At 40.2% G+C, this 27,699-nt stretch overlaps 1 protein-coding gene across 7 annotated transcripts in view; it reads left to right on the forward strand.

Annotated features, from left to right (window-relative positions):
- The window catches only part of LOC131425997 (uncharacterized), a 399,851-nt gene that overhangs the window by 315,384 nt on the left and 56,768 nt on the right, over nt 1-27,699 (forward strand). For 5 of the 7 annotated variants that reach the window (XM_058588366.1, XM_058588368.1, XM_058588372.1 and 2 more), the window contains 8 exons: nt 12,235-12,354; nt 12,431-12,688; nt 12,752-13,917; nt 13,980-14,071; nt 14,142-14,387; nt 14,502-15,077; nt 22,516-22,858; nt 23,175-23,573. In XM_058588366.1, the coding sequence (XP_058444349.1) occupies nt 12,235-12,354; nt 12,431-12,688; nt 12,752-13,917; nt 13,980-14,071; nt 14,142-14,387; nt 14,502-15,077; nt 22,516-22,858; nt 23,175-23,573 (3,200 nt within the window). The remainder of the gene's footprint in view (nt 1-12,234; nt 12,355-12,430; nt 12,689-12,751; nt 13,918-13,979; nt 14,072-14,141; nt 14,388-14,501; nt 15,078-22,515; nt 22,859-23,174; nt 23,574-27,699) is intronic. The other 2 variants (XM_058588369.1, XM_058588371.1) reach the window with 2 other exon arrangements.

Below are 27,699 nucleotides of genomic sequence, written 5' to 3' on the forward strand. Positions count from 1 at the left end.
GTACAACAATAATAACAACAACAGGAAGATGAGGAATAAGGTGGGTTTACGAAATGGGCCATCACTTTACACGGTTAAGTTGGTAACAAGATTTATGACTGAGGGTGGGGTCCAACCCGATCACCGCCGCCACACCAACGCATATGGAGAATGCAATTTTTCGTACCATAATTGCACTGTGGAACTGTGGAACTGTGAAACAACCGAAGCACCCCATCAAAGATGAGATGTTCGAAGGGATGAAGAGCCCAGTTCGTCATGGTGTTAAACCATTTGAGAATAAGTGTGAACCAATCAGTGCTTGAATCTTCGGATGCTCGTCAATTGTTAACAATTTTATTTCGGTTTTGTATTCGATTTTTTGTCAGAGCAAATCAGTTCAAGTTGAACTGCTAGTACAACTTAACAGTTCAACTTGAATCGTGTGGCAGAAGTAAAGTTTCGTTCGTTTTTAGGTAATATTGATGTTGAATGCATTACGGACGAGGTAAACGAGGAATGTTAAGAACGGTGGAAGCGCGCTCACCACATTAATGCAATTCCGGTGATAAGAGATTCTACTGGCATATGAAATATAATTATTGAGAACGACTGTTTATAAGAAAATATGCAGAGAAAAGATTTGACGTAAGTATCATATTCAATTCGTCTGGTTAAAGCAGCTCAAGTAGAACAATGCAACGTTTGTTGAGTGAGCCACCGTGGGACTGATGAGTCCAATAATATTCATACATAGACTCGATGACCAAATTTGTTTGCCCAGATACGAATGTTCAACCTGGTAAAAATCCTCGAAAGACTCCAAATGACTACCGGGGCAGGCTGCAATATATGTTACGTAAAACAAACAACTTGGACCAAGAATACCAAGAAAGAAAAATTTTTTTTAAAAATGACGAAGTCGTGACTACTAAAAAGTACGGGTATGTAATGTCAGAGTCATAACTGGATGTACGAATACGAATAAAACTGATACGATTTCTTTACACTTTCGAATTCGAATTGATAGTTGATCGATTGTGTGAATTCAATTGTGAAACTTTCCCCCTTTTCACTACTAAAATTTGAAATGATTTTTGAAGTCGATTATCTCATTACGGATTTGCATATTCCATTGAAAGGAACTATCAAGATGCTGTTCAGGATTCTTTTCTGCCTTTTAGAAGGACCAAATTGTGGAATTCTAACAGCGAAAAGTGCACGAAGCAAATCAAATTATTTTAGATTTTCACCAAACCGATAATTTTTACCTTCGATTTGCAAAGAAGTAATCTTAATAGTTCTTTAGATAACATTTAGAGCCATTAGAACGGCTAATTTTATATAATGTTGTCCACTTTTCGTTTTTCGTTTTCTTTCTCTCCAATGCAAACGACCAGCAGCTCTGCTGTCTGACGCAATCGCTCGCAGTGCCAAATGATGCGAAACTGGCTTAATGCGTCTTCTCGCCTTGACGACCGGAAGGCAAATGAGAACTACGACCTGAGCGTTAGGGGTTTTTAACCACGCAGAAGGCGATGCCGCTGTTTGGATGCGTCTTCTCGCCCCGACGTCTGCTTCCATCCAACGCACAAGAAGAAATGATCGATTTTCGATCGCGGTTCCCCTTTTATAACGTTCAGTTGAAGATATGTGCCTGACTACCTCAAAATCGTCGCCCTCGCATGAAAAACTACAAAGTTTTCCGCGTTGTTTTCAAATTTTCAGAAAACTTAATTTTTGAGTTGTGTGTTCAAAATACTATCCTAAATTCCTGATCATATTTTTAATGAAATAGTGAAAGAATTATGTTGCTGCCATTAATACAAGTCGAGATATTCACGTTTAAGTTCTGCCCATTCTTCTATATGGCTAGTTATGAAAAGGCGCCCCATAGTAAAGTAAGTCGTATTCACGACAAAAAAACGGATGGTTTAGTTTCTTTTATGTTAAAGAATCTGAATTCTGTTCCTGGAATTCTGGAACCGAATTTTGGAACCGAAATCTTGAACTATTTTCGGGACCTCAATTTTGATGCTAGATTCTTGTTCAGAATAAACTGAACTCGGGAACTGAATTCTGAATTTGGTTTGTCAAACTAGACTCTGAACCTGTGTTCTGAAACTGAATTCGATACCACGATACTAGTTCGGCACTGAATTATGAGCCTGAATCCTAGCACTGAACTCAGGACCTGGATTCTGGGCTGCAGCTGAATTTTAGTTACAGAATTCCGGTCCAGGATTCAGTGTTCAAGATTGGATACAGAGTTCAGCTCCAAAATTTATTTCTAGAATCCAGAATTTAGCTCAAAAATCTTCAGAATTTCAGAAATTCTAGAGAATTGTGGTACTGAGTTTTAGATCTAAATTCTAGACCTGCATTCTGGAACTGAATTCTGAGCATGGGTTCTGGAATGCGTGTCAGAACTGAGTTCGGAAAATACAACTGATATTTAAATCTGTATTTTAGTCCTGAATTTCGGTCAAAACTTTGAGTTCAGAAATCAGTTTAAGAATTCTCAAACTGAATTCTAAATCTGAATTCCGGACAGGCATTTTGGAACTAAACCTCAATTTCAGTTCCAGAATTCAGATCCAAGTCTAGAATTCATTGAACTCTTGAATTGGATTCCGGTCTGAGCTGCACCGAGTCAACTTCGCAGGCTAGAAAAAATGAAGCATTAAAATTGTCACTCCTATTCTGCATTTCGATTGATTCGGCGAAATTTTGCATTCTGTATCTCAATCGTGATTTCCATACAAAAGTATCACTCGATCAAATTACAGAGTGTAAATATTCACATTCCATCGAAATAATCCGATTCGACCAATGTATAGGATAGGGCTGTTTACCTTCTTTACCTTTCTTGTTAGTTCGTTAGTTAGTTAGTTAGTTAGTTCAGCAATAAGACGTCAAGGTCGATTATACCAAATATTAGAACTAATGATGTAGATAACATTAGTCATCAAGAAATAAAAATATTGCACATTTTGTCTCAAAGCCAAATTTATTGAAATCAAGGAAATCTGCAGACGGTTTTCATGAAAACAAGTTGACAATTTAAAGTTGCATTAAGGCGTTTAACACACTTCAGCAATAAGACGTCAAGGCGGAATACTTGACCTATCTAAAGGATTTTCAATAATTTTCGCGTTTCAATTATTACTTACACACGAATTCGCACCCTCTCATTCTGCTACTAATGCAGAAGGCGAAAGCACCCAGTCGACGCCATTATCAGGCATAAGACGGGAACTTGTGAGCACTTAGTTATCTCACCTTTTGACGACCTCGCTTTAAATGACCATATGGAAGTACACGCTAAAGTCGAAACAGTTTGTGAGCAAGTGGATGAATCGTTTCAAAAAGATGAAAAATTGTACAAAACTGTTTATAGCCACGTAGCATCGTGATCAAAATCTCAGAATGACAGACAATTTTTGAAATGACCATCATGATCTTAAATCGGATGGAAAATTTATGGAAAATATCTCTCAGTGGCTGTTCCATGCAGCTGTTTAAAAATTTACCCTGTTGTATGTTGAAAATTAGACACAGAAATAAAAGGAGCGCAGGATTGTCTACAGATACAGCAAGCACAAATAAGCACCCAAGCGTTGCGTCTGCTAAGTGCTCGAGACACACAAAATCCTGCGCCCTTGTTACTTATATAAAACTAATTCATTTATTTCCCTTTATCCAACAATCATTTTTATGGTAAATATACAGGTTTTGTTCATGGGCAATATGATTTCACCAGAATATTGACAACATTTGTGTGTCCGAAAAGTAAGAATAACAAATCACAACTTATATGTGCTCTCACTATATTGACGCTCAACCGAGAACGTCGATCATTATAATTCGTGACTGAACAGTTCAATACAGTTTGACGTGGCGATTATGGTCACGACTCAGTGCAACTCTGCTTCGTATCAAACGAACGCAAATAAAATTCAGTTTAGCCAATAAAACCAACACTCGAAAAAAAATACGTTGTGTGTAACGGTTTGAATGCGGTTTGGTGACCAGAAAATGCAAGTTATGTATGATATTTTTTTGTTTATTACTTCTGCATAGAATTAGAAGAAATTAATCGTATTCACGTAAATTCCGTTATGTCTCTGACATTACCTCACCCGACTTTTCACATTCAGTTTATCACTACAACTGATAATGCAAATTTTACTTTTTGGGTATGGGTAATGCTTATGCAAAATTTAAGCCGACATAAAACATCCTTCGAATTCAAATGGAATTGCTTCATAAGGTTGAGACCGAAACAGTTTCGGTGTTTGAGTTAACAGTGATAATTGCACATCTCAATCCTGCTGTTTCTGAATAAAATTTCAGCGCATTGTGACAGTAATAATTGCCTCCACCGTGAAGATACGCACTGTATTTTCTAATAGCCTTTCTATGATTTGACTTGACGGCATTGAGGACAATTTATGTACCGGAAAATAGAAACATGTATCCTGTTCCCTTTGCGCCTATACTTGAACTCAGCATGTGGTTCGAAATAGTGAAGTACATGGATCAAGTAGGTTCAGTAAAATTTCCATACAAAACAACTCGTTGCGCGTCAAATAACTTTGTTAATAATCTAGTATTCATATTTTGAATCTTCAGCGGGCAAGCATTGTGCGACTCGATATACGACAAAAAATCATCGAAGATCTAGTATGCATTGAGTGGAATATTTTATATTCTAGATTTTCTACGATTTCCCAATGGATTTTCTGAATATAATATACCCTAAAACCTTCGCATAAACGTCATCTTAAAAAAACACATTTGGAAATCGGTTCATGCATACCAGACAACACACCTTACTTACACTTTTTCCTACATTATTTTATATATTTAGATAGATATATTGTTGTTGATTGCACCGCTGATTAGTCAAAGGTATGGGACGTTCAGAATTATGAAAGGGCGCCTCACAGATCAATGAAATTATTACGAAAAATGTTCTACTAGTATATGAAATATAATAATTGAGAACGATTGTTTGTAGGAAAATAGTATGCAGAGAAGCAATCAGTCAGTATAAAGCGGCTCAAGCAGAACAGCTAGTGCACGTATGAGTCGCAGACGAAACCTTAAGAATGATTAAAGTGCGTTTAACAGAGAGTGACAGTTTATGGGCGAATAATATGCAAAGAACGTGAAATCATCTTCGTGGTTTCATCTTCGATTCGATCAGTGCAAACAGTTCAAGTTAAGCAATTAGTGCAAAATAGCAGTTCGAATTGAATCCCATGGCATGCGGTTAACAGATTAGTGAAATTCGTTTAAGTATCCTATAGGTATATGAAATATACAAATTGAGAACGATTGTTGGTGGTAGAATGCAAGCAGAGAAGAGATTCAGTGATACTTTGCAGTAAATAATTTTATTGAAACATTGAATTGACCTGTTGTAAAGTTTTTTTTAGATCAGAAATGAAATAGATTGAAACTCTTCATTGGATTAGCCCTCAAACCTCGCGAACAAATTATTTCCAGCTTCTGACACGCGACGACGCAGTGTTGTCCTCTGTTTTGAAAGGGCAAAGAAAAGCACCTCTCTCGATTTCCGCGCTCTGTGGCGGCACCGCACCTGTTCTTCACCAACGTTGTCGATCGCATCTGCGTCAGAATATTCAGTCGAGAATATCGGATTTCCGCAAGCTGCCTTGAAGATGTCCGCCGAAGCAGAAACCAGGCGATCATCGCATTTCAATTCATGTAGGTACAGATCCGACGGCACTGATAGCAGCAGGAGAACCTGTGCGTCCGTCGGTCGTTTGAGGTGATCTCTCGCGGAAGGGGCGTTTCAAGCTTGCATCAATGACACACCGGCACCGCCACGATTCGGCGGAGTGCTGCTGTCACTGGGTCTACGCACATGCCGCCAGTACTGGGAAAGGATCTGCTGGGCTGGATGTTTGCAAAGGTGGAAAGAATACTACGGATACTCATTACCATTCCCTCTGCTGCAATGGGAATGATCGACGAGCCGAACTGGCAATTAAAACAAATGAGATCAATCTTCGGAGCGGGAAAACGACCGACGTGCCGCACCGCAAGACACTTGTTTGCGGTCGGTTGTTGTTGCTGTTGTTTTTTTTCGCCTCTCACACACAATTATTGTAATTTCCACATTGCAATTTCAGCACGTTGATCCGCGGCAAAGGCAGAGCAGAAATAAAAACGAAACAAAGCTTCGCGATCTACGCGAAGCTGGTCCTCTGGGAAAGGTCATTGAAATGTGAAACTGTCCTCCCGGCTCGCACAAGTAAAATGAACAACCTAACCCAAAAAAAAAACAGTACTCGGTTTTTACACGTACACTTTCATCCAGTGGGTAAGCGATCCGGATACTTAACCGACGCAGTTAAAATTCCAAGTGGATTGCGCGCACAAGTCAGTATTGGCTCTGCCAGACGACTGACGTAGCAACCCTTGGCTTTAGACAACTCAGGGCTGCTGGCAAAACGCCACACTTAACTGATGTCTCATGACAAACAAAACAAAAAACGTTGCGAAATAGGGAGGTGCCTTCAAAACCGAGGCCGATGATGATGTCGGACGGGACACACTGTGAGATAAACGAATAACAAAGGGCTTGTCGGATTAGCAAACAGGACTTATCACGTTTCCCCGAAGAGAACTCCTACTGTTTTCGCAAGTATTTCTCGTAATTCAATGTAAACCAATTTTAGTCGTCCATCCACCAACTCCACTCACCGTGCCAGTTCAGTAAAGAACAAAATAATTAAAAGGTATGCATAATAATGCGTTGAAACCGAAAGTTCGGACGGATAACGTCAGACCAGTGCACATTTTCGTCGCCGCCTACTTCCATCTTCATAAAGGATCTGGCCCATTTATGGTCAGTCTTGGTACTGATGCTGCTGCTGTCACAACATGAACGGGTAAAAGTGAAGTGGTGATATGTTACAAGAACAGCACAATAAATATACGCGAAATTAAGACCCACGGCTAAAGTGGACTACGCAAGCGACCGAACTGGTCCCGTTCCGCGAAATTATACAAAACCAACTTAAAATGCAAATTACCAATTCCATTTTTTTTTCGAAAACAGCCTTTCTTGGTGAACCGTTTTTCACTACTGAGTATGACATAACAAAATTAATAACTCTATTTGCGAGATGTCTGAAACGGATCTGAACTCACTCGCCGATTGTCGTTTTGAAGGAAGATCATTTCAGTGAAATGGATCAAAAGTCACTTCAAAATTAAACAATAAGATAACGCAGTTTGCGCAATTGAACTACGGTATTATACATTTCATGTTTTGCTGCATTGATTCTACTATAAAATAGAAATTTTTTCAATAGAACAAATGTCGTTAAATGTGAGGAAAGTGCTTGAAATTCAATTGCATATAACATATCATTCAGTGTTTATACACACAGAAAGAAATTATGAATTTTACAGGTGACATAATTCTTCAAACGATACAATTCATAACTACTTAACTTCTCAAATGCCACAATATTCCATTCGTTCAAAAATTTACTGGCTCCGAGTGTAATTTGCACTTGGCCTGCAAGTGAGACTGTATGAATTTATATGCACGATTTACCAGCCAAGCAGATATGTGCCTCTGTGACTCAGTCGACTAACTGGTGTGCTTTGTGATCTAATGTTTTTCGGTTCAAGTCGCCGTTGTTGATGTCGATCTTTTGATTTTTATTTCTTTCGTTTTAAAGCCATGTAATTTTCAAATCACACAATTTTACATGTTCTTGAATATAAATTTGTGTGAAATATGACGCTCCATTTATGTGCATCTGATAAGATGTAAAATCACAAGAATTTTTCGAACTGTGCAATTCAAACAACAGCATCAGAAAATCAGAAAAAGAAATCGGAAAACAGAGTCCAAAACCGAAATAGAATATCGAAATCGAAAAAGGAAATTGTAAAACTAAATCGAGAAAAACGAAATCTAGATACGAAATTAGAAAACGTGATCAAAATCGGAACTCGAAATCGACAACAGGAATAGAAAAATGGAGTCGTAAAAAGAATTGGGAAAAGAAATTGGTAAACGGAATCGAAAAACAAAATCACGAAATTAAAAAAAAACGAAATCGGAAACACAATCTCAAAACGAAATCAGAAATCCGCAGTCGTTAAACGAAATCCGAAACCAATATTGAAAAAACTATCAGGAAGCTGACATTATAAATCGGAAAATGGAATCCCAAATGAAATTGGAGAACAAAATTCGAAAACGAAATCAAAAAATGAAATCGCTAAACGAAAAACACAAAAAAAAAACAAATCGAAAACTAAAATCAGTAAATCAAATTGGGAAACAAAATGATAAGCGAAATCGAAAATTCTAGGAAAAACCTAATTCAGAGAGGAAAATTAAATCAGGAAACGGAGATTGAATTCGAAATCAATAAATAACAAATCGAACTATGAAATCAAAATATACAATCGGAAATTGAAATCCGAATACGGGATTGTGAAACGGAATTTGAAATGATTCACTTTCAAATGCCGTAACAAAATTTGAAAAATAAATCAGAAAGGTAAATTAAAAACCAAATCGAGAAACACGATTGATATCGATATGAAACAGGAAAACGAAATCCGAAAACGAATGTGAAAATAAAATCAGTAAACGAAATCAAAAAACCGAAATTGTGAAACGAAATTAGAAATCCAAATTAAAAGAAAATTAAGAGTGAAAACGAAAACTCATTGAAAAACGCATTCTGAAATGGGATCGGTACGAAATTAGAAAACGGAATTCGGAAACGAAATCAATAAATGTGACCGAAGAACAAAACGGAATTTGGAAACCGAAATCGGAAAATTGAACCAGCGAACAAAATGGGAAAATGAAAACTGATAAGGAAATGAGATAAAAAACCGAAAAACTTATTCGCAAAATTCAAAAATGATTATCTGACACACACTAAACCAGAAAACAAAATCGACAAATGAAATCAAAAACGAAATCGGAAAACGTAATCAGTAAATAAAAACATAATTTTGAAAGCGAATCAGAAAACGAATTCAGAAAAAAGAAAGCTCAAAGCGAAATAAGAGAAATATGAACACTAAATCGGAACACTAACACAAAATTTCTGATAAAAAAAAATCAGTAATCAAAATAAAACGAAAGCTAAAAGCAAAACTGGGAAACAAATTGAAAAACTATTTCGAAATAAGAAAACGAAATTAACGTATGGAACCGAAAAACAAAATCAAAGAGCGAAATTGAAAAACGAAGTCGGAAAACAAAATGAAATTGTTGTACAATAATTGTAAATCGGAAATCGTAGAACAAAAATCGTAAGAATAAAAGCGCGAAACAAAAATCGTAAAAAGGAGACTGGAAAACCCAAAAAAAAAAACAAAAAAACGGAAACGCTGAACGAAACTAATCGAAAAATGACTTCAGAAATCGGAATACCGAAACCGTGGAACAAGAGAAAAAATCTAAATTGAAAAACAAATCGGATTCGGAAAACAAAATCGGAAAATGGAATTTGAATGCGAATCGGAAGATGAACTCGGTACAGATATCAGATAGCGAAATCAGAGAACGAAACTGGATTACAAAATGAAAACTGAAATCAGAAAAAGATATCGGAAAACGCAATCGAAATCGGAATCAAAGTCAAAAAGAAAATTGAAATCGGATTTTCAAAAATGTAATCAGAAAACAAAACTGAATAAAACAGTATACGAACTCGCGATGCAGAATAGGGAAGCGAAATCAGAAAATCGGATTTCAAAAAATTTTGAAACGAAATCAAAATGCAAAATCGAAAAACAGTATCAGAAAACGAAATCAGAATACAAAATCAGAAAACGAAATTAAGGAACTAAATTGAGAAATGTAATAAAAAAAGAAAAGAAACCAAATAGTGTCACCAAAACGGAAAACGAAATTAAGATATTAAAAACGAAATTAGAAAGCGGACTCAGAAAATGTAATCGGTAAATGGAGTTGGAAACCGGAATATGAAAACGGAAATTGTAAAACGAATAGACAAACCAAAAACGAAATCACGAGATGAAATCAGAAAACGGAGTTGGAAAACGAAGTATGAAAACGGATTTTGGAGGCGAAAACAGAAAACGAAACCGGAAAACGGAATCGAGTAACGAATACCTAAAATGAAATTAATAAACGAAAGTTGAACTAATCAAAGATCGAAATCGAAAAACAAACATTGGAAACGAATTTACAATCAAAGTTTTAAACAAAAATTTCAGAACGGAATATAATGAAACAAAAATCGCAAGATGGAAATCACAAAACGAAAATCGGAAAAAATCGCGAAACGAAATTCGAAAATCGTTAAACGGAAATCGCTTTATGAAAATTGCTAAACGAAAGTCGTAAAACGAAATTATGAACATAAAATCGTGAAACAAAAATCGCAAAACACCAATCGTTGAACGAAAGTTACAAAACGAAAATTGCGCAACGAAAATCACATAATAAAAATCGTTAAACGGAAATCGCTAACGAAAGTTGCTATACGAAAATATGAAGACAAAATCGCGATACAAAATCGCAAAACAAAAATTGTGAAAAGAAAATCCCAAAACAAACATCGAAGAATCCAATTAGAAATCAGAAATTCAAGTATCGGTAAATGAATTCGGAAAAATATATTTAAGTAGAGAAATTATTTGGATGTTCAGAAGAGGGACTGGGACTAAGACTGGGACTGGGACTGGGACTAGGACTGGGACTGGGACTGGGACAGGGACAGGGACAGGGACAGGGACAGGGACTGGGACTGGGACTGGGACTGGGACTGGGACTGGGACTGGGACTGGGACTGGGACTGGGACTGGGACTGGGACTGGGACTGGGACTGGGACTGGGACTGGGACTGGAACTGGGACTGGGACTGGGACTGGGACTGGGACTGGGACTGGGACTGGGACTGGGACTGGGACTGGGACTGGGACTGGGACTGGGACTGGGACTGGGACTGGGACTGGGACTGGGACTGGGACTGGGACTGGGACTGGGACTGGGACTGGGACTGGGACTGGGACTGGGACTGGGACTGGGACTGGGACTGGGACTGGGACTGGGACTGGGACTGGGACTGGGACTGGGACTGGGACTGGGACTGGGACTGGGACTGGGACTGGGACTGGGACTGGGACTGGGACTGGGACTGGGACTGGGACTGGGACTGGGACTGGGACTGGGACTGGGACTGGGACTGGGACTGGGACTGGGACTGGGACTGGGACTGGGACTGGGACTGGGACTGGGACTGGGACTGGGACTGGGACTGGGACTGGGACTGGGACTGGGACTGGGACTGGGACTGGGACTGGGACTGGGACTGGAACAGGGACTGGAACAGGGACTGGAACAGAGACTGGAACCGGGACTGGAACAGGGACTGGAACAGGGACTGGAACAGGGACTGGAACAGGAACTGGAACAGGGACTGGAACAGGAACTGGAACAGGGACTGGAACAAGGACTGGAACAGGGACTGGAACAAGGACTGGAACAGGGACTGGAACAGGGACTGGAACAGGGACTGGAACAGGTACTGGAACAGAGACTGGAACAGGGACTGGAACAGGGACTGGAACAGGGACTGGAACAGGGACTGGAACAGGGACTGGAACAGGGACTGGAACAGGGACTGGAACAGGGACTGGAACAGGGACTGGAACAGGGTAGGATAGACATCAGTAGATAGTATCTCCGGAGCTGTTGATCGCCCGAGGACGTAAGTGGGCGTAATCAGATTCCGCTTGATAAATTGCTAATTACTATCCTCTGGTGGAACGAAAAAGGGTTCCGACTTCATCCGGCGAAGCTAGGGAAGTATATTAAAATGTTAATCAGGGTTTATAAATCATTAGGCTCTCGGCTTGGAGCTCGCCGCGTCGTCGCAATGACCCCGGGAGACAGAGGATATCAATTTCATTTTCACTTCTGCTCGGTCGACGCACTAAGTTTCCACTTTAAGGAAGGGGGGCGGGGGTTTATCCGAGGGACTCCGCGGATCGAATTAACGATTCGTTTATCACCGAAAACAGACGTAATCGAAACCTAAATATCACTCGAATGTCGTCCAATTCCATATCGGGAAGTCCGTGCAATTGTTATTTAATCGAGTATAATTAGTGGAATGTGATTCCGCCGGACTCGTCGATGCACAGTCATTATGTCGCAACAATTTGTCTTAATTGGTTAAACATCTTGAGTTGTTCTTTCCATTGCAGGTTTTCGCTACGACCGGTTTACTGAGTGGACCACGGCTCGTCGTGCTGCACCGGCACAATGGCGATTTCGGATTCACCCTGCGGCACTTTATCGTGTATCCTCCGCCCGAAGCGACCTCAGTAAGTAGATGATCATCGATCACCCAGCGCGGTAATTGAATTAGAATGAATTCATTTTCTGTTTTGTTTGTTACAGGACCCTAACGCTGGTCGTCTAGCGGCAGCAGCCGGGATGCCTAACTTCGCCCAGCCAATGGACACCGTGTTCGTGAAGAAGGTTCACCCAAATTCACCGGCATTCCTGGCCGGACTGCAGGAAGGTGATCGACTGTTGGCCGTAAACGGTATCTCGGTGGCTAGTCTTCCGTACGCCCAAGTGGTGGCAACAATCCAACAAACTCCGAAGACTCTGACACTGCAGGTTGTGCCCAAAAACTACGATCTTTTGCAAACGGTAAGTTGGTGTTTCAAGCGAGGTGTTCCAAGTTAACATGTTTGCCTTTTGTTTTTGTTACAGTACTTCAGCGAAACAGCCTACAATCCGGAAACAAATCAGCGACCTCAGCCACAGCAACAGCAGCTCTTCATTCCGAAGGCATCCTCCACGCCAAACTCTCGATCCGGAGGTGTCAAACGGGTACTGACTGATGTTCAGGAAAAGCAGGAGTCTCTCTACAGTACCCTGCAGGAAATTGTCGAGAACGCTGCCACCCCTGCCGCCAGTGCAGCTTCGAACGCCAACAAGGCAATCTACGCTGAAGTTTCCAAGGTCCGATCGCCGCCGGTTGCAGCCGAAGCACCGGCCCTTCCAATGCCTGCCTTGCAACAACGCTCCAAACCGCTGATATTCGACTTTGATCCCATCAAGCAAAAACAATATCTTGCCCAGCAGTATCAACAACAACAACAACAGCAGAAGTTGCTACAACACAGCAAGGATAACGATTCAATCAGTTCGTACGATTCGGTGAAATCCGCCGCCACTCTCTCGGCTAACGATGTCCTGATGGGCGGTGGTGACAGTGCAATAATGTCCCGTTTGCGGAAAAGTTTCGAGCAGAAGGAAGAATTCCTAAGGCGCCCGGCGCCGGTTCCCCACTCTGCTTCCTTCGATGTCCAACAGCGGGAGTTCTATGGTCGACCGAATCGGTTACAGAAGTCCGTCTGGCCTCCGACAGCCAGTACCAATCAACAACTACAACCACAACAACTTATGCCTGTGATAATCACTACCAACGAGCAAGATTCCTTAGCAAAACCAACGAAAGCATCTTTCGGCACCCAAACGGCGAAACTCGCTCCGAGTGCCAGCAATTCGAATAACCCAGCCACGAACCGAGAACAACACACGACCCATCTGTCAACTATTCGGGAACAGTTTTTCAGTGGAATTAATGGAACCAGCGGTTCCCACCAGCAACAACAACAGCAACAACAACACCACGAAGAATTGGGTTTTGTTGCGTCACCCAAATCGGCACCACCCGCACTGACAGTACAAAGGGAACATCAACAGCAGCTGCTTCAGCAACAGAATCAGCTCGGCGGATCGCAATCGGCTCTGCCGTTGTCCCCGCAAAGTATGCACGTAGTTTCGGAGAAGGCTAAACTGTTCGAATCGGGCCGGCCGCTGTCACCGGATGGCATTGATCGGGCCGAGTTGTACAAAAGTGAACTTAGCAGGTAAGCAAATTTGCCATTCATTCGAAACGAAACAGGACTGAAGTAAGTTGTTTTACTTCCAGAATTAACACTAAACAAGTCGTACCGAATGTTGCCGTACGACGGAAAGAGTTCGAACTCAAGGCAGAAAGCACCGGATGGCGAAGATCTACCGGTAAGAGCACTCGTTTGTTTCGATGTCACCGGCTGAAGAAAAAAAACTAACCTAAAAAATCACATTTCAGAGGAAAAACCACGTTCCATCAGTTCCGATTCCGAAAGCCGCCGTACCCCGGTCCGGGTGCGGTCACTTTCGGTTGAATCCAGTTCGATTAAGGATCCGTCCTTACTGTATGCGGACACCGTTCTGACCAGCAGTGACGATCAGCAGTTGATTCACAGCTCGGGACCCACACCGGGCCAGTGTACTCTGCTACGGCAGCGTCCGGTGCGTGAAAATTCCTACCGGAACGCGGTCCGTAACTCGACAGGTATGTGACACTGCTCGAGCAGTGTATTGAGAACAACACTCCTCCACGAAACCGTATCATTTCGCTCATCCGTGCACCAACACATGATTGTTCTTTGTGTCTATCTACTACTAGCATTTTGGCTACAAGGACCAGCCACATCGGGAGCATTTGTACCGCCACCATCAGCCCATCTGGGTCCTTCTCTACCGGCATCGGCACCGGCCACTACCTACGGCCACGTTTCCTTTCCTTTTGCCAGTTCAAAATCACCACCTCCATCGCTGTCGCTTGGCATTGCACCGGTCGTACCGGCACGCACCTATGCCGCCACTCAAAGGCTACATCCCCTCTCGGAGGAACAGTTCCGGTTGCGGATGTTACACCGCAATCAAACGATCGTCGAGGTACACAGTCAACCTACCTCGGGGGTCAGCGGTGTTACTACCAGCAGTAACAGCAGTGACGATGGTTGCGGCGGTGGCACTGATGGCCACCACGGTGGTGGTGATGGTGATATTGATATGGCCTCATCCATTTCTTCCTTTTCCTCTTCCTCGCCCCTGGTGATTTCCCCGACTATCAGCGGCACTTGCACATCGGTAGCGGGCATTACGGCGGCTACTTCCGGTAGCGGTCCTCCGGTGGTGAATGCTACTCCGGCCGGTATCGCGGCGGCCATTCGGCCAACAACGTTGAATTTGTGTTCAGGTTGTGTTTTGTTTAAAAGGGGTTTTTTTGAGGGCGGCGGTTTTTTCTGCTTGATTCTTGTGTTTGTTTACTAATACGTTTGCGAAATATACTAATATTGCATTCATTGTGGGTTTTAATAACATACATTAACGTTACCGAAGATTATAACAAAGTTAATTAGAATAAAAATAATGCAAATTTTGAGGCTAAGTCATCTAACACATGTTCTACATAACCTGAATTTTATCATTCTTTGGGTAAACTCAAAAATACTTGATTGGAGGAATAACGATAGGTTTTCCTTCAAATACTTTCATGAAAAAAATGAGTCTATCTATACCGTATAATCTTCAAAAATTTCTAACCGTTTCGAGGTATAGTTTATGCTACAGAATCAAATTGCATTACGAGGAAATGTACGGAAGAATTCACCTATTCAACCGATCATACGTTTCAAAGAATCAAATCAATCATATTATTCCACTTTTACTATGTTCGTATTTTTAAATTCCATATCCAAATGCACGAACCTCTCATAAGGTCTTGTACAACAGTCGGACCACCATCCATTTTTTCTTCATACCTTTTTCCGATTTCACTGGTGTAGGATGTTTCCGAAGCGCCTGATTCATGATGGCCCGGTACTTCTCAATTGACAGTAGTTTCGGAGCGCGTTCGGGCGATTGAAGTCCTTCGGCACGAAAGTTGTTTCAATGGCCTTGTACCGCTTGAAAATATTTTTTTTTTCGGATTATGGTACGAGGCACAATCCGGAGTAGGGCCATTGTGTGACATTAGAAGTTGAAAGAGACGCTTTTCCAAGCAATCTTTTATGGCCATTTGCCACATGATCAATTTGCTTGCCAAATCGTGTGTTTTTTTTGGCAAACCTGGACGTCTTCTGCTTCCCAACGTCTTCGGGGACATCAAACTTATGATGGAGTTCCGTGAAGCTTACTTTCACGCACATTCCGTCATTCATAATGAGACAATGCGGTTTTGTCAACGTTTTCGGGTAGAGCTACCGTGCTCGTTGTATTCTCACCGTATTCTGCCGTTCAATGCGATTTCGTACCTTTTGAACTTTGTACGTGTGAAGACTTTCATTTATTTTTTATTTGCATCATGCACGGAAGTTTTACTCAATTGAAAACTCTCACAGAACTGTTTGAATTCCTTTCAGAAGGTTAAATTGTCCGCTTGTGATCCTTTTCAGTATACGGAGATTCATTTTGATCACTCACTTGATCACACACATTTTGATTCCATTCGATCAACAGTTAAGCCTTCGTTGTACAGATTTAAAATACAAGATACCATAGATTGTACATTTTCTAACTTTGACGCCATCTTCGTTCGTAAGGGCCACTTTACACGAGACAATATTATTGTCAATACAAGGAGTATTGACAATACTTTTGATCGTGTAATGGAAACTTCATTGGATTGACGAAAACATTGCCAAAAAATCAAAGCTGCTCATCAATCCGACAATACTTTCTATCCAGAGAGAAACTGTTAAATATGTGCAATGACCTCTTCTCTCAATATTTTAATATTCATTTGCAATATTTGAAGCGCCAAACGCTTGAATTTTTCGAAAAACTCGGACTAAAGTTATCAAGCCAATTGGATTGATGGTATTGACAATACTTTGGATTGACAATAATATTGTCACGTGTAAGGGCCGCCTTAAACTACTACTGTCCAGAGATGCCAAATAAAAATTTCAACTACCTTCGGGCAGGGTTAATAAAATCTATTAACACGTATAAAAATGTCGACGGACTACAAGTTTTCTATAAAGAATGATGCACGAAATTGGTTTAGCGAACAAAAGAAAAAAAACGGCGGCAATTTCAAAAGTCTGTAAATTTGACATATGCTTGTGAAAAACGTGATCTTCAAAAGTCTGAAAAAAAGTGTGCAACTAAAACATTTCTGCAGCGAAATCTGCAGACCTGGCATCTCTGCTACTGTCACTTACACAATACGAGGTCTGTTCAAAAAGTTCCCGGAATTTTTTAATTGCGCGCGTCTGGAGAGTCCGGTGGTCAAAATTTTTTTTTATTGTGTTGGTACATATGTCCCTAATGTATGATGAAATTTCCAGCTGTATTCATTGTTTACATTCTGTCTTGTAGCGGCTGGTGTAGACGTGTTTTTTTTTTAGCTCGGCGATTTTTGTTAGCTTAAACAATGGAAGAATTGAAGAATTTGTATTAAATTTTGCGTGAAAAATGAAATAAAGTGTAACCAAGTGTGCGAAATGTTACAGAGAGCCTACGGTGAGTCTGCTATGAAAAAAACAAGTGTTTACGAGTGGTATGAGCGTTTCCAAGATGGCCGCGAAGACGTTGAAGACGACGAACGCTCCGGTCGACCCAGCACGTCAATAATCGATGAAAATGTGGGAAAAGTGGAGAAAATGATTATGGATGATCGCCGAATCAATATTCGAGAAGTTGCTGATGAAGTTGGCATATCAGTTGGCTCATGCCATCATATTTTTTCAAATGTTTTGGGCATGAAACGAGTGGCAGCAAAATTCGTTCCAAAATGCTGAATTTTGATCAAAAAAACAAACGCATTACCATCGCTCAGGAGCTGTTAAACGACGTCAACGACGATCCAAATTTACTTGAAAGGGTCATAACTGGTGATGAAACATGGGTGTACGGTTATGATGTCGAAACAAAAGCACAATCGTCCACGTGGAAGCACCCAACGTCACCAAGACAAAAATCGCCGAGCTCAAAAAAACACGTCTACACCAGCCGCTACAAGACAGAATGTAAACAATGAATACAGCTGAAAATTTCACCATACATTAGGGACATATGTACCAACACAATAAAAAAAATTTGACCACCGGACTCTCCAGACGCGCGCAATTAAAAAAATCCGGGAACTTTTTGAACAGACCTCGTATAACACATTGAACTAGTTTCACCCAAAATTCTAATTAAAAATACATAAGTGGTGAAAAGCTACAACAATTTGAAAGCGATGCAATTTAATTTCCGTTCACCCTTTAGTCGATAACCCAAACAAACATCTTTCGAGAGTTTGAAGTCTTACGATCCCATAAAAAATCCTGAATCTCAACCCGATCCTGCTTCCGGTTCCGGAGCTACAGGGTGAATGGAGATGAAAATTTTATGGCGTCGCTCGAAACGGCGAAGAAAAAAGCGTAAAGAAATTATAAACAAATCTCAAAACAGTCAATTTCAGTAGAAGGCCCAGTAAAGCAAGTCTGACTATTCGGCGGCGCTTTCAATTCGTTTTCAGTCCTCGAAATAATTATTGAAAGTTAATACTAAAAGATGATTAAGTTAAAGTGTCCGCCAAGTAGAGGTGCCATTTATCTGTATTATACTTGCGCCACAGATTTCATACAGAATACAGATTTTATACAGATTCCCTAAATTCAATACCGATTTATATAGATTTCAAATAAACCAACGACACATTTCCATCTGAGCTCTCTTTGGTAGCAATGACAGGATAAAAGTTTCGTAATCAATGGACTTTGTTATTTAAGATTAACTTCGTAAAAAGAGCTACGTAAAAAGGGGTAACGTAAAAAAAGTTTACGTGAGGTTTGGTGTATTTACATCTATCGAAACCTTAATATTACATTCCATTTGCAGAATTTGACCGTCTGCTTCAACAGACTTCGCAGCCGAATCATAGCGTACAGAACCATTACATGGCTGGTGCAACGATCCTACTGGCACTAAGAATCAATATCTAACGACGAAATTAAATGTTTGTACTTTTTCATCGTACGATCGACGAGTTGCTGCAATTCTTGACAATCAGCTTCTTTGCAAATAACGAGGAATATTTTCAAATCATCGGCGCACAATAGCTTTACACCATGCCTTAGGACAAAGACGTTCAAAACCAATCGAATGGAGTAGCCTAGCTTAATAAGCTTGATAAGTAAAAATACCGTGGTTTACTGAGTCGAAAGCTGCCGTATGGTCAGTGCAAATCACGTAAATCTGGTATTTCTTAGACATTTACTCGGTACAGTAAGTTTTGAAACCAACGAGATTCGTCACAACCGATCGTCCGGGAAAGGAAAGTGCTCATATAATGGCGACAAGCTGACAAAAGATTAGCAATGATGAATGATTCAAAAATCTTAGATTGGACACACAGCGACGGGATTCCTCCGCAATTACCAACGTTGCACTTGGGAATGATTGTTGCTGGAGCGACAAATTGAAAATATATGCGAGTATGGCTTCTGTCAAACACTGTCATAGCTTCTTGCCATTGTGCCCATTTGGAGGTGGATTTGGAGTCTATTTGGTGTCTATTCTCTTTATACCATTCCAAAAAATCTGTGGCGTAGTGACAAGATGCCAAATCAAGCCAGGAAAGAAAGTGAATGTCAAGGCTGCGTAGAAATGGTAACAACCGCGTCTTTAGGCATTATTCACGGTATATGTGCTTTTTCACCGTTCCGGTAGTAATGAACCTTTGGTTTATTCGACCACAGCTGCATATTGCCTGCCAAACCAAATATTTTTTGGGAAACGGCCTTCTTCTTCGTCCTGGAATGCTCCTATAGGCTATTCTGTCGCATGGCAGTATAAAAAGGCATTCCGGGAAGCTGCTTAAAGTCTTCCAGGACATAAGATTTATCGTCCATTATCACACAGGAAAACTTCGTCGCGATAACAGTTCGGCTGAAAAGTTCGTATCGTTTCATAGGAACACACATTTTTTGCCAAAATTCGTTTTTATTATTCAACATAATTGCCATCAGAGGCGATACAGCGATTATAGCGATCTTCCAACTTTTCGATACCATTTTTGTAGTACGATTTGACCTTTGCCTCAAAATAGGCATCAGTTTCAGCGATTACCTCTTCATTGCTTCTAAATTTTTTACCAGCGAGCATTCTCTTGAGGTCTGAGAAAAGGAAAAAGTCACTGGGGGCCAAATCTGGAGAATACGGTGGATGAGGGAGCAATTCGAAGCCCAATTCGTTCAATTTCAGCATGGTTTTCATCGACTTGTGACACGGTGCATTGTCTTGATGAAACAAAACTTTTTTCTTCTTCAAATGAGGCCGTTTTTTTTTAAATTTCGTCCTTCAAACGCTCTAATAACGCTATATAATAGTCACTGTTGATGGTTTTTCCCTTTTCAAGGTAGTCGATGAAAATTATACCATGCGAATCCCAAAATACAGACGCCATAACCTTACCGACCGATTGTTGAGTCTTTCCACGCTTTGGGTTCGGTTCATCGCGTGCAGTCCACTCAGCTGACTGTCGATTGGACTCCGGAGTGAAGTGATGGAGCCATGTTTCGTCCATTGTTATATATCGACGAAAAAAATCGGTTTTATTTCGATATAACAGCTCCAAACACTGCTTAGAATCATCAATTCGTTGTTGTTTTTGATCGATTGTGAGCTCACGCGGCACCCATTTTGCACAAAGCTTTCTCATATCCAAATATTCTATATAATATATTATTATCATTGACAATGCTTGAAAGTATGCACATAAAGTCAAAGACAGTTTTATTTTACTAGCCACATTACGTACCGAAAGATCTGGGTTTACTTTCACTCGCACTGACGAAACTACCCACGCAACATAAATCGTAGTAACCCATGAGTCAGCAGACAAAATTTTACAGCTCTATCAGTTGAACTTTGACCGTGATGGCAAAAACAGTGAAGCAACTCTGTTCAGAAATGTGCGCGTCCAAAGAATGGCACCTCGCCGTGTCGAAAACGGACATCGTGTGGCAATTTGTGGACGCCGAATACACCCGTTTCGGCATCTATTAGACAACAATCCGAGCATCGAAAGGAAGCCCGGTTTCGGACGGCTGACGACTCTGAGCGACAAGAAGCTTCCAAGAAAGTTGAAGAGGAAGACCGAGAGAAAAGTGGCTACATCGGGAGGTTGGTGCAATTGGCCAAACAGTGAAAAGGTACCAGGCAAATATGAACATACATGTCAGGAAGCGGAAGTCGCGTCCACTGATTTCGGAGCTAGCGGACACTAGCGTCTAAATAAAATGGTCAACTCGATTTTCCCAAGCGAATCGCGGCGTGGTGGCGGTGGTGATGGACGACGAGACCTATCTCACCCTCGATTGTCACGACTGGCAGGGCAATTCGTATTTTACTTCCACGGCGAAGAAAGTGAGCTTCGAGGTCCCCTAGAAAGTATTGTTGTGGCTGACAATCTGCGAGGGATGTCAAAGCCGCTCTTTTTTCGCTCCGGACTGGTCGTGAACGAGGAAATTTATAGTACGAAAGGCCTACCGGAAGTAACATCGTTAATCAATAAGTACCATAAGGGCGAAGACAAGGTATTCTGGCGGGATTTGGCATCGGCCCACTACTTGAAGCGATCGTTGGAAGAGTTGGTGCGGCAGTTCCCCAGATCTACTCAAACAATTTTTTTGGCAAAACTGAGAAGGAATTGATCAATAAAACAAAGAAATAACTCAAAAACATGCCTAAAAGCACGTTTTAGTCCGCCATGGCGAATGTTCCGGTTAACTGCCGGAAGGCTGCTCAAAAGGGCGTAAATTTTTTGTTGCAAGTAAGCTTAAATAATTACTTTCCATGGGAAATTTATCAAAAGCTGACTGTATTAGATTTTTTGTATCATCATCCGAAAAAAAGACAATTTTTTCAATACAAACGGTACTGACGAGTCAAAGACGAAACGTAAAACTGAACGAAAATGATAATGTGCATTTTGCAAAGATCGATTAATTGTAACTAAAAACCGAATTGAATAACGGAGCCCAAGATTTTCCCTTTTTATGTAAAGTAATGTTACAATTGTATTGTTGTCTAATTAAACTTTGTGATCTTGTGAAAGTTGTATAAAAAGTATTGAGCCGTTGATCTTAACAAAACTCATTGCATAACCTTAATGCTTGACCCGCTCAGTTCCATCGGTGTAGCCTCTATGAATCGATGTAAAGTGGAGGATTTTCGATTTGAATAATCATTTTGCTGGGTGTCAGTGTGTCATCCGAACTGTTTTCATCTGCACGTTTGCAACGTTCGTAACAATTTTTTTTGCTAACCAATCATTTTCATGCAATCTAAAACGAATAACTCTAACCCAACCGACAGTCGATGAGTCGGATTCCCAAGGCTATAATTATTCCATTTTTTAACTGTTTCGGTTTTTCAATTTCCTTGGGCACTCCACTCCATCCATCAGCCGAACGAACGTAACACGCTTAACAGTTAGTTAAGTTTTCGCCTGGAATGCTTACACATACACCAACATAAACAACAACAAAAAAACTATCACCCATATCTCTAACAGCGCTTTATTTTGATTGCTAAAAAAAAACTGACTTTCCATCTGTTCCAAAATACTAACCCTTTAATAATCGATTTTTCATTTCCATTTTCACGCCCCGTCATATCGTCATCGTTTGCGGCTGTAGATTCCAGTCAGGTTGTGCTTCGTCAAAAGCAGCAGAAAAATGCGGTCCTAACCATCGAAGAAGATGAGCGCAAAACCCGCCGGATATCGTACCTGCGGGCAACGGCTCACGACAATCTGTTCCAGATGGAATCGGATCCGTCGGACAGCAGCCCAATGTCGTTGCCACCGGACACACCGGACACGGAGCCGGAAGTGATTGGCGACCAACAGCAGCAGCAGCAGCTTCAGCCGCAGTCGCAGCTACAGCAGCAGCCCCCGCCCCAGACGACGATTGGCATTCCGTCCGGCATTGGTCAACTTCAACAACTCAATCAGCACAATCAGCCACAGCAACTGAAAAGGTAAGAAGGCGGAACGTTTCCTTATTTCACAGGTCCTCCGTTACAAAGCTATTGCTGCAAGATTGCCTCACGTAGCAGCGGCCCCAGGTGAAGGGAGAAACAGAACGGTGGCAATCTTCAGCGAACCATCGACGCTCGGACCGCTCCGGTTCTAATTAGCAATTTTTCTATCGTTCGTTTCAAAACGGCACCGGATCGACTCAAAACTCGACTCAAACTCGAACAACCGAACCACATTCTGGCACATGCATCAAAACAAACATCCCGCACCGGCGGCGGTTGCCTCGCGTGTTGTGTGCAAAACGGAAACCATCAGTGCGCATCGTCCCTGGCGGCGTCCGCGTTTAACCGGCGACATTCAACCGTTGCGAAGGCTGTTCGATGAATCACCACCGATCATCAATCTGCCGCCGATTCTCGAACAACCGATTCGCGATGGCGGCGGCGTCGGCGGCGGTTCGGTGATGGACCTGTCCAAACACTCCTCACCGGTTACCGATAGCGAGGGTGAAGGTGAAACGGAAGCGACGGCCGCCGGGACACCGAGTCCGGTGCCCCGGTCGAAGTCGACGGCCCTGCAGAAACGGTCCGCCTCGCTGACGACGGCCACCACGTTGACGGATCAACTGCGTGGAAGCAGCATGGGCAATCTGCACGTGATCACCACCACGTCCGCGTCCGGTGTCGTCACCAGGAGCTACTTCTTCGCTCAAAGGTTGGCCCCCCTTCCCTCCTGGGTCGCGAAGCATTGGCGCGATTGTTAATGTTTGATTGTTTGTCGGTGGTCAAATGTTTGGTTTAATTCGGTTTTGGTGATAGATTATCAAGGAATTGAACAGGTTTTCGTTTGGAACATATTCGATGGTTTTTTTTCGGACTGGTTCTTCAATCAATTGCAACACTTCCGGAAAGCGAAAATGTTTGTCACTCAATCGACCACTGGGAAGTGATTGGCACAGCTATTAATTTGTGTATTTGCTTCCGTTCGAGTGCCCGAAATCGTTTCGAAACGGAAATGCCAAAATCCGATCACCAAATGCTGCTAAACATTTGACCATCGTGAGAACTGATTGATGTTGGAATCTGATCTTGCTTGATTAGTGCATCCTACGTTCTAATGCTCGCTGTTATTTGGTTTTGCTTCTTCGCTGTGTAATCCTTCTAACTGTTAGATGTAACACTGATCGATTTTGTAGCCGTCACTCAAAAAAAAAAAAACTTATCGTCTGTTAGTTCTGTTCTAGACTAAAGATTATCTTGAGTCGCACTGCCCTGTCATGCCATCACACGTATTTCAACATTTTACGACGCTTTCAAATAAATGCAAATAATCATTTGGCTAAGTCTAGGGTAAATGGGATTTTACGTGTACCTCATCTGGATGTCAATTCTGAAAACCAGAACCGAAAATTGTATTTTCAGTGAAAGAATCCAATCCATCATCCTCATCTTCGTTTATTTTTTTCACTGCTGTGTTCATAAATGAATGCTTTCAAAATAAACGAAACATTTTTGGCTTTCAAATGAGAGAATCAATGCCAATGTCACTCGTTTCACTGCGACAAGACGAAACCAAAATATTGTTTGCAGGGACATTCAGGAGAATTCCAATGTATAGTTTGTCTATAAAAGAGTATCTAAAAAATGATAAATCAATGTTATTACCAGAGCTAATAAAAGTCATTTTCATTGACTCAAAATAGACGAAAATGACGAGAAATTACTGTCACTCTCAGCTTCGCTTGCAAACTATGAGAACGAAATTCATATCCAGTCAATGACATAAGCGGGAGAGTAGTTTTAAAATTGTATTTTTTCTTTCATTTGCCCTTTCAGTCATTTGCAGTTTTCAGTGAAAATCCCATAGTAAGCAGTGTCGATATTCAACCAAAGCTGTGAGAATTGAAAATGACAGAAAAAGGTTTCACAATAATGTCGCTTTCGCTTGATGCCAAACCTAACCCAGCTTCCACCCTAACTGCTGTCAAACCGTTTGTTTGAAGATAGTTTCGAATCTAGTTTTAACGTTGTTGAACTGAAAATCGAGTCAGTTTCGAACCTGGTTGTTATATCAGGGGTGGCATTATGTATCTCGATTCGACTGAAATTTTATCGAATCGACCACGTTTCGTATTATGGTTCTCGATTCGAAGTCGATCATCGAGCTTCGTTCGACTTCACTCGAAGAAGTATTAGATTATCGAGAAGTTTTGGCATTATGGAACCAAAACAATCGAGCTCGTAAACGACTGAACTCGATAAGAAATGGTCGAAAGCCTTATTACTATCGACTATGAGTTTTCGAATACGTTTCTTTTTTATTTAGGTAGTTATCGATAACATCTTAGATTTTCGTAAACATATTAGTATTGATAATCTTCATTTTAATGCATTGTTTTGTATATCGTTATATATATATATATATATATATATATATATATATATATATATATATATATATATATATATATATATATATATATATATATATATATATATATATATATATATATATATATATATATATATATATATATATATATATATATTGTGTGTTTGGCATATTAAGTACAAGTCGAACTGTTTAGAAAGCATATTAATTGAAAGCTGCGTGGTGTTTACAAAAATAACAAAAGTAAGTCGAAACTAACCTATGCCCAGTAACTGTAGTTTGTAATAAAATTTCGGAATCCTGTGGACAGAAAACGTCGCTCAAACGGATTGTAGGAAAAAGCTTATTCGCTCGATAACAATGAGCAAATAATGTTTTTACCCATATATCTAACTCTAGTAAATTGAAAAATTTGTCCAAACACCTTGAAAGTATTTAGAATATGCCAAAAGCATCACAATCTCGTGCTATTAGCGTGTATTTGACTTTTCAATAGTACCTAAATGGATTATGAATACTACAAAGAATGGGTTACTCCTGGTATATTAGCTAAAGCAATATCTCCTAATAAATATGATAAAATACTACAAAGAAAGCTGGAAAACCTAAAAGCCTTTGATTAAAACTACACATATGGATGACGTAAATTGTATTAGACTTGAAACAATACATGAAAAATAAAGAATTTTTTTTATTATAATTTCAGAAGTTCATCGATAAATTGTGTACAAGAACACGCTTGAAAAAATTCTTTACGTTTTCAAATGGAGTGGAAACGAATCTGCTTCTTGATTTAAATTTCAGAAATGTGTTCATGTTAATTTCGTGCGGCAACTTAAAACCGCAGTATTACAAGCAGTTTGCTTCTTTTCAGTACTTGAACTGAATAAATGTAATCGAAAATACCCAAACAATAATTCAGTTTAATTTTTTTCATGATTGCAATGTATATTTGTTTACCTATGTATGTTATGACCAGAGATGCCAGATATTTTCATAGAAAATCTGTATTGATTCGTATAAAATATCTGTATTTATCTGTATTCGCTAATAAAATAAAATTTCTACAATACAATTATGTTTAAAGGTGTTATTCTAATAGATTATGGTTATAGAGTGGTAGATTAAATTTCATATCTTATATTATATTCATCGACGAAATTTTATAGTTTTTTCCTATCAACAACAATTGTATTATGGTGCCATAAACTTGTCTAATTTGAAAATGTTCACTTCATAAGTTAAGATGGATTTCCAAAATCCAATATGCAACGTCGAGTCAGGTAATACAACTGTCAGTCTGGCAATAATGTTTCATGATGCCAAGACTTGTCTAACTTTTAAGTCCAATTTAGTTACAAATTTCAATATAAATGGATTTCAGTGTTCTTCATTAAATATCTGCACAAAAAATATAAATTTTAAAAAGTGATTTGTACGTTGATTCCTAAACGTTTATCTCGTCATTGCAATCAAATACTAATAGATAGCTCAAATACTAATAGATAGTTTAATTTTTTCCTTAATACTTTTGGTGAAATCTGTATAAATCTGTATTAAATTTAAGAAATCTGTAATAAATCTGTACTCTGTGTTAAATCTGTATGCGCATGTAAAAATCTGTATAATACAGATAAATCTGAATAAATGGCATCTCTGATTATGACAGTTCGAGCAGCGTCAGTCGAAATCTAGTACCACATTGTTAGGATCTCGATCACGAGGTCGAAAGCGATACGTAATGCCTCAGTTCAGTCGAATCGACTTCAAAAATAACCGTTTCGAGCAACTCGATTCGAGATGCATAATGTCAGCCCAGGTTTGCTCAAACCCCCGTTACTAAGTGTGAAATCAACACAGTTTCGTGAAAAGTGTTTGTTTGATGAAACTACCCTGGGTCAGTTTCAGTTTTCTTAAGCGAAAACGACATGAGTTTTAACTGTTGGTGCTCGAATTTATAGTAGTTTTGGTTTCCAAAGAAGTTCTGGGATGTAATTACTTAGATTTGTCACTTTTCAGTCACTATTTATAGCCAAGCGTCACAGATTTTCAATACATCGATGAAAGAATGAGAATTGAAATTCTGCTGTTGCTGAAGCTGAAGACGTTAGTTTGGTTTCGTCTTGTCATATAGAGGAAAGAGTGACGTTGGCAATTATTCTCTCTGATTTTTTCAATGAGAAACGAAAATGCTTCGTCTCTCTTCGTTTGTTCTGGTCATTTGCAATTTTAAAGCTACTGCATCATAATTTTCAAGCTAAACTGAAAGTGACATTAATTTTTCGTCATTTTCGTCAATTTTGAATAAATGAAAATTACACACTAGGATGTCAATATTTTAGGGTCATCACGAATTTCGTTAGGCGGTAGTGCTCAAAAGTTTATCCACTTAAAAAAAGTCCCTATGCAAAATTTTAGCTAAATCGGATATGGGCAAGGGATGCCGGCA

The sequence above is a fragment of the Malaya genurostris genome, chromosome 1 (assembly GCF_030247185.1).
Source record: "Malaya genurostris strain Urasoe2022 chromosome 1, Malgen_1.1, whole genome shotgun sequence".
Taxonomy (NCBI): Eukaryota; Metazoa; Arthropoda; class Insecta; order Diptera; family Culicidae; genus Malaya; species Malaya genurostris.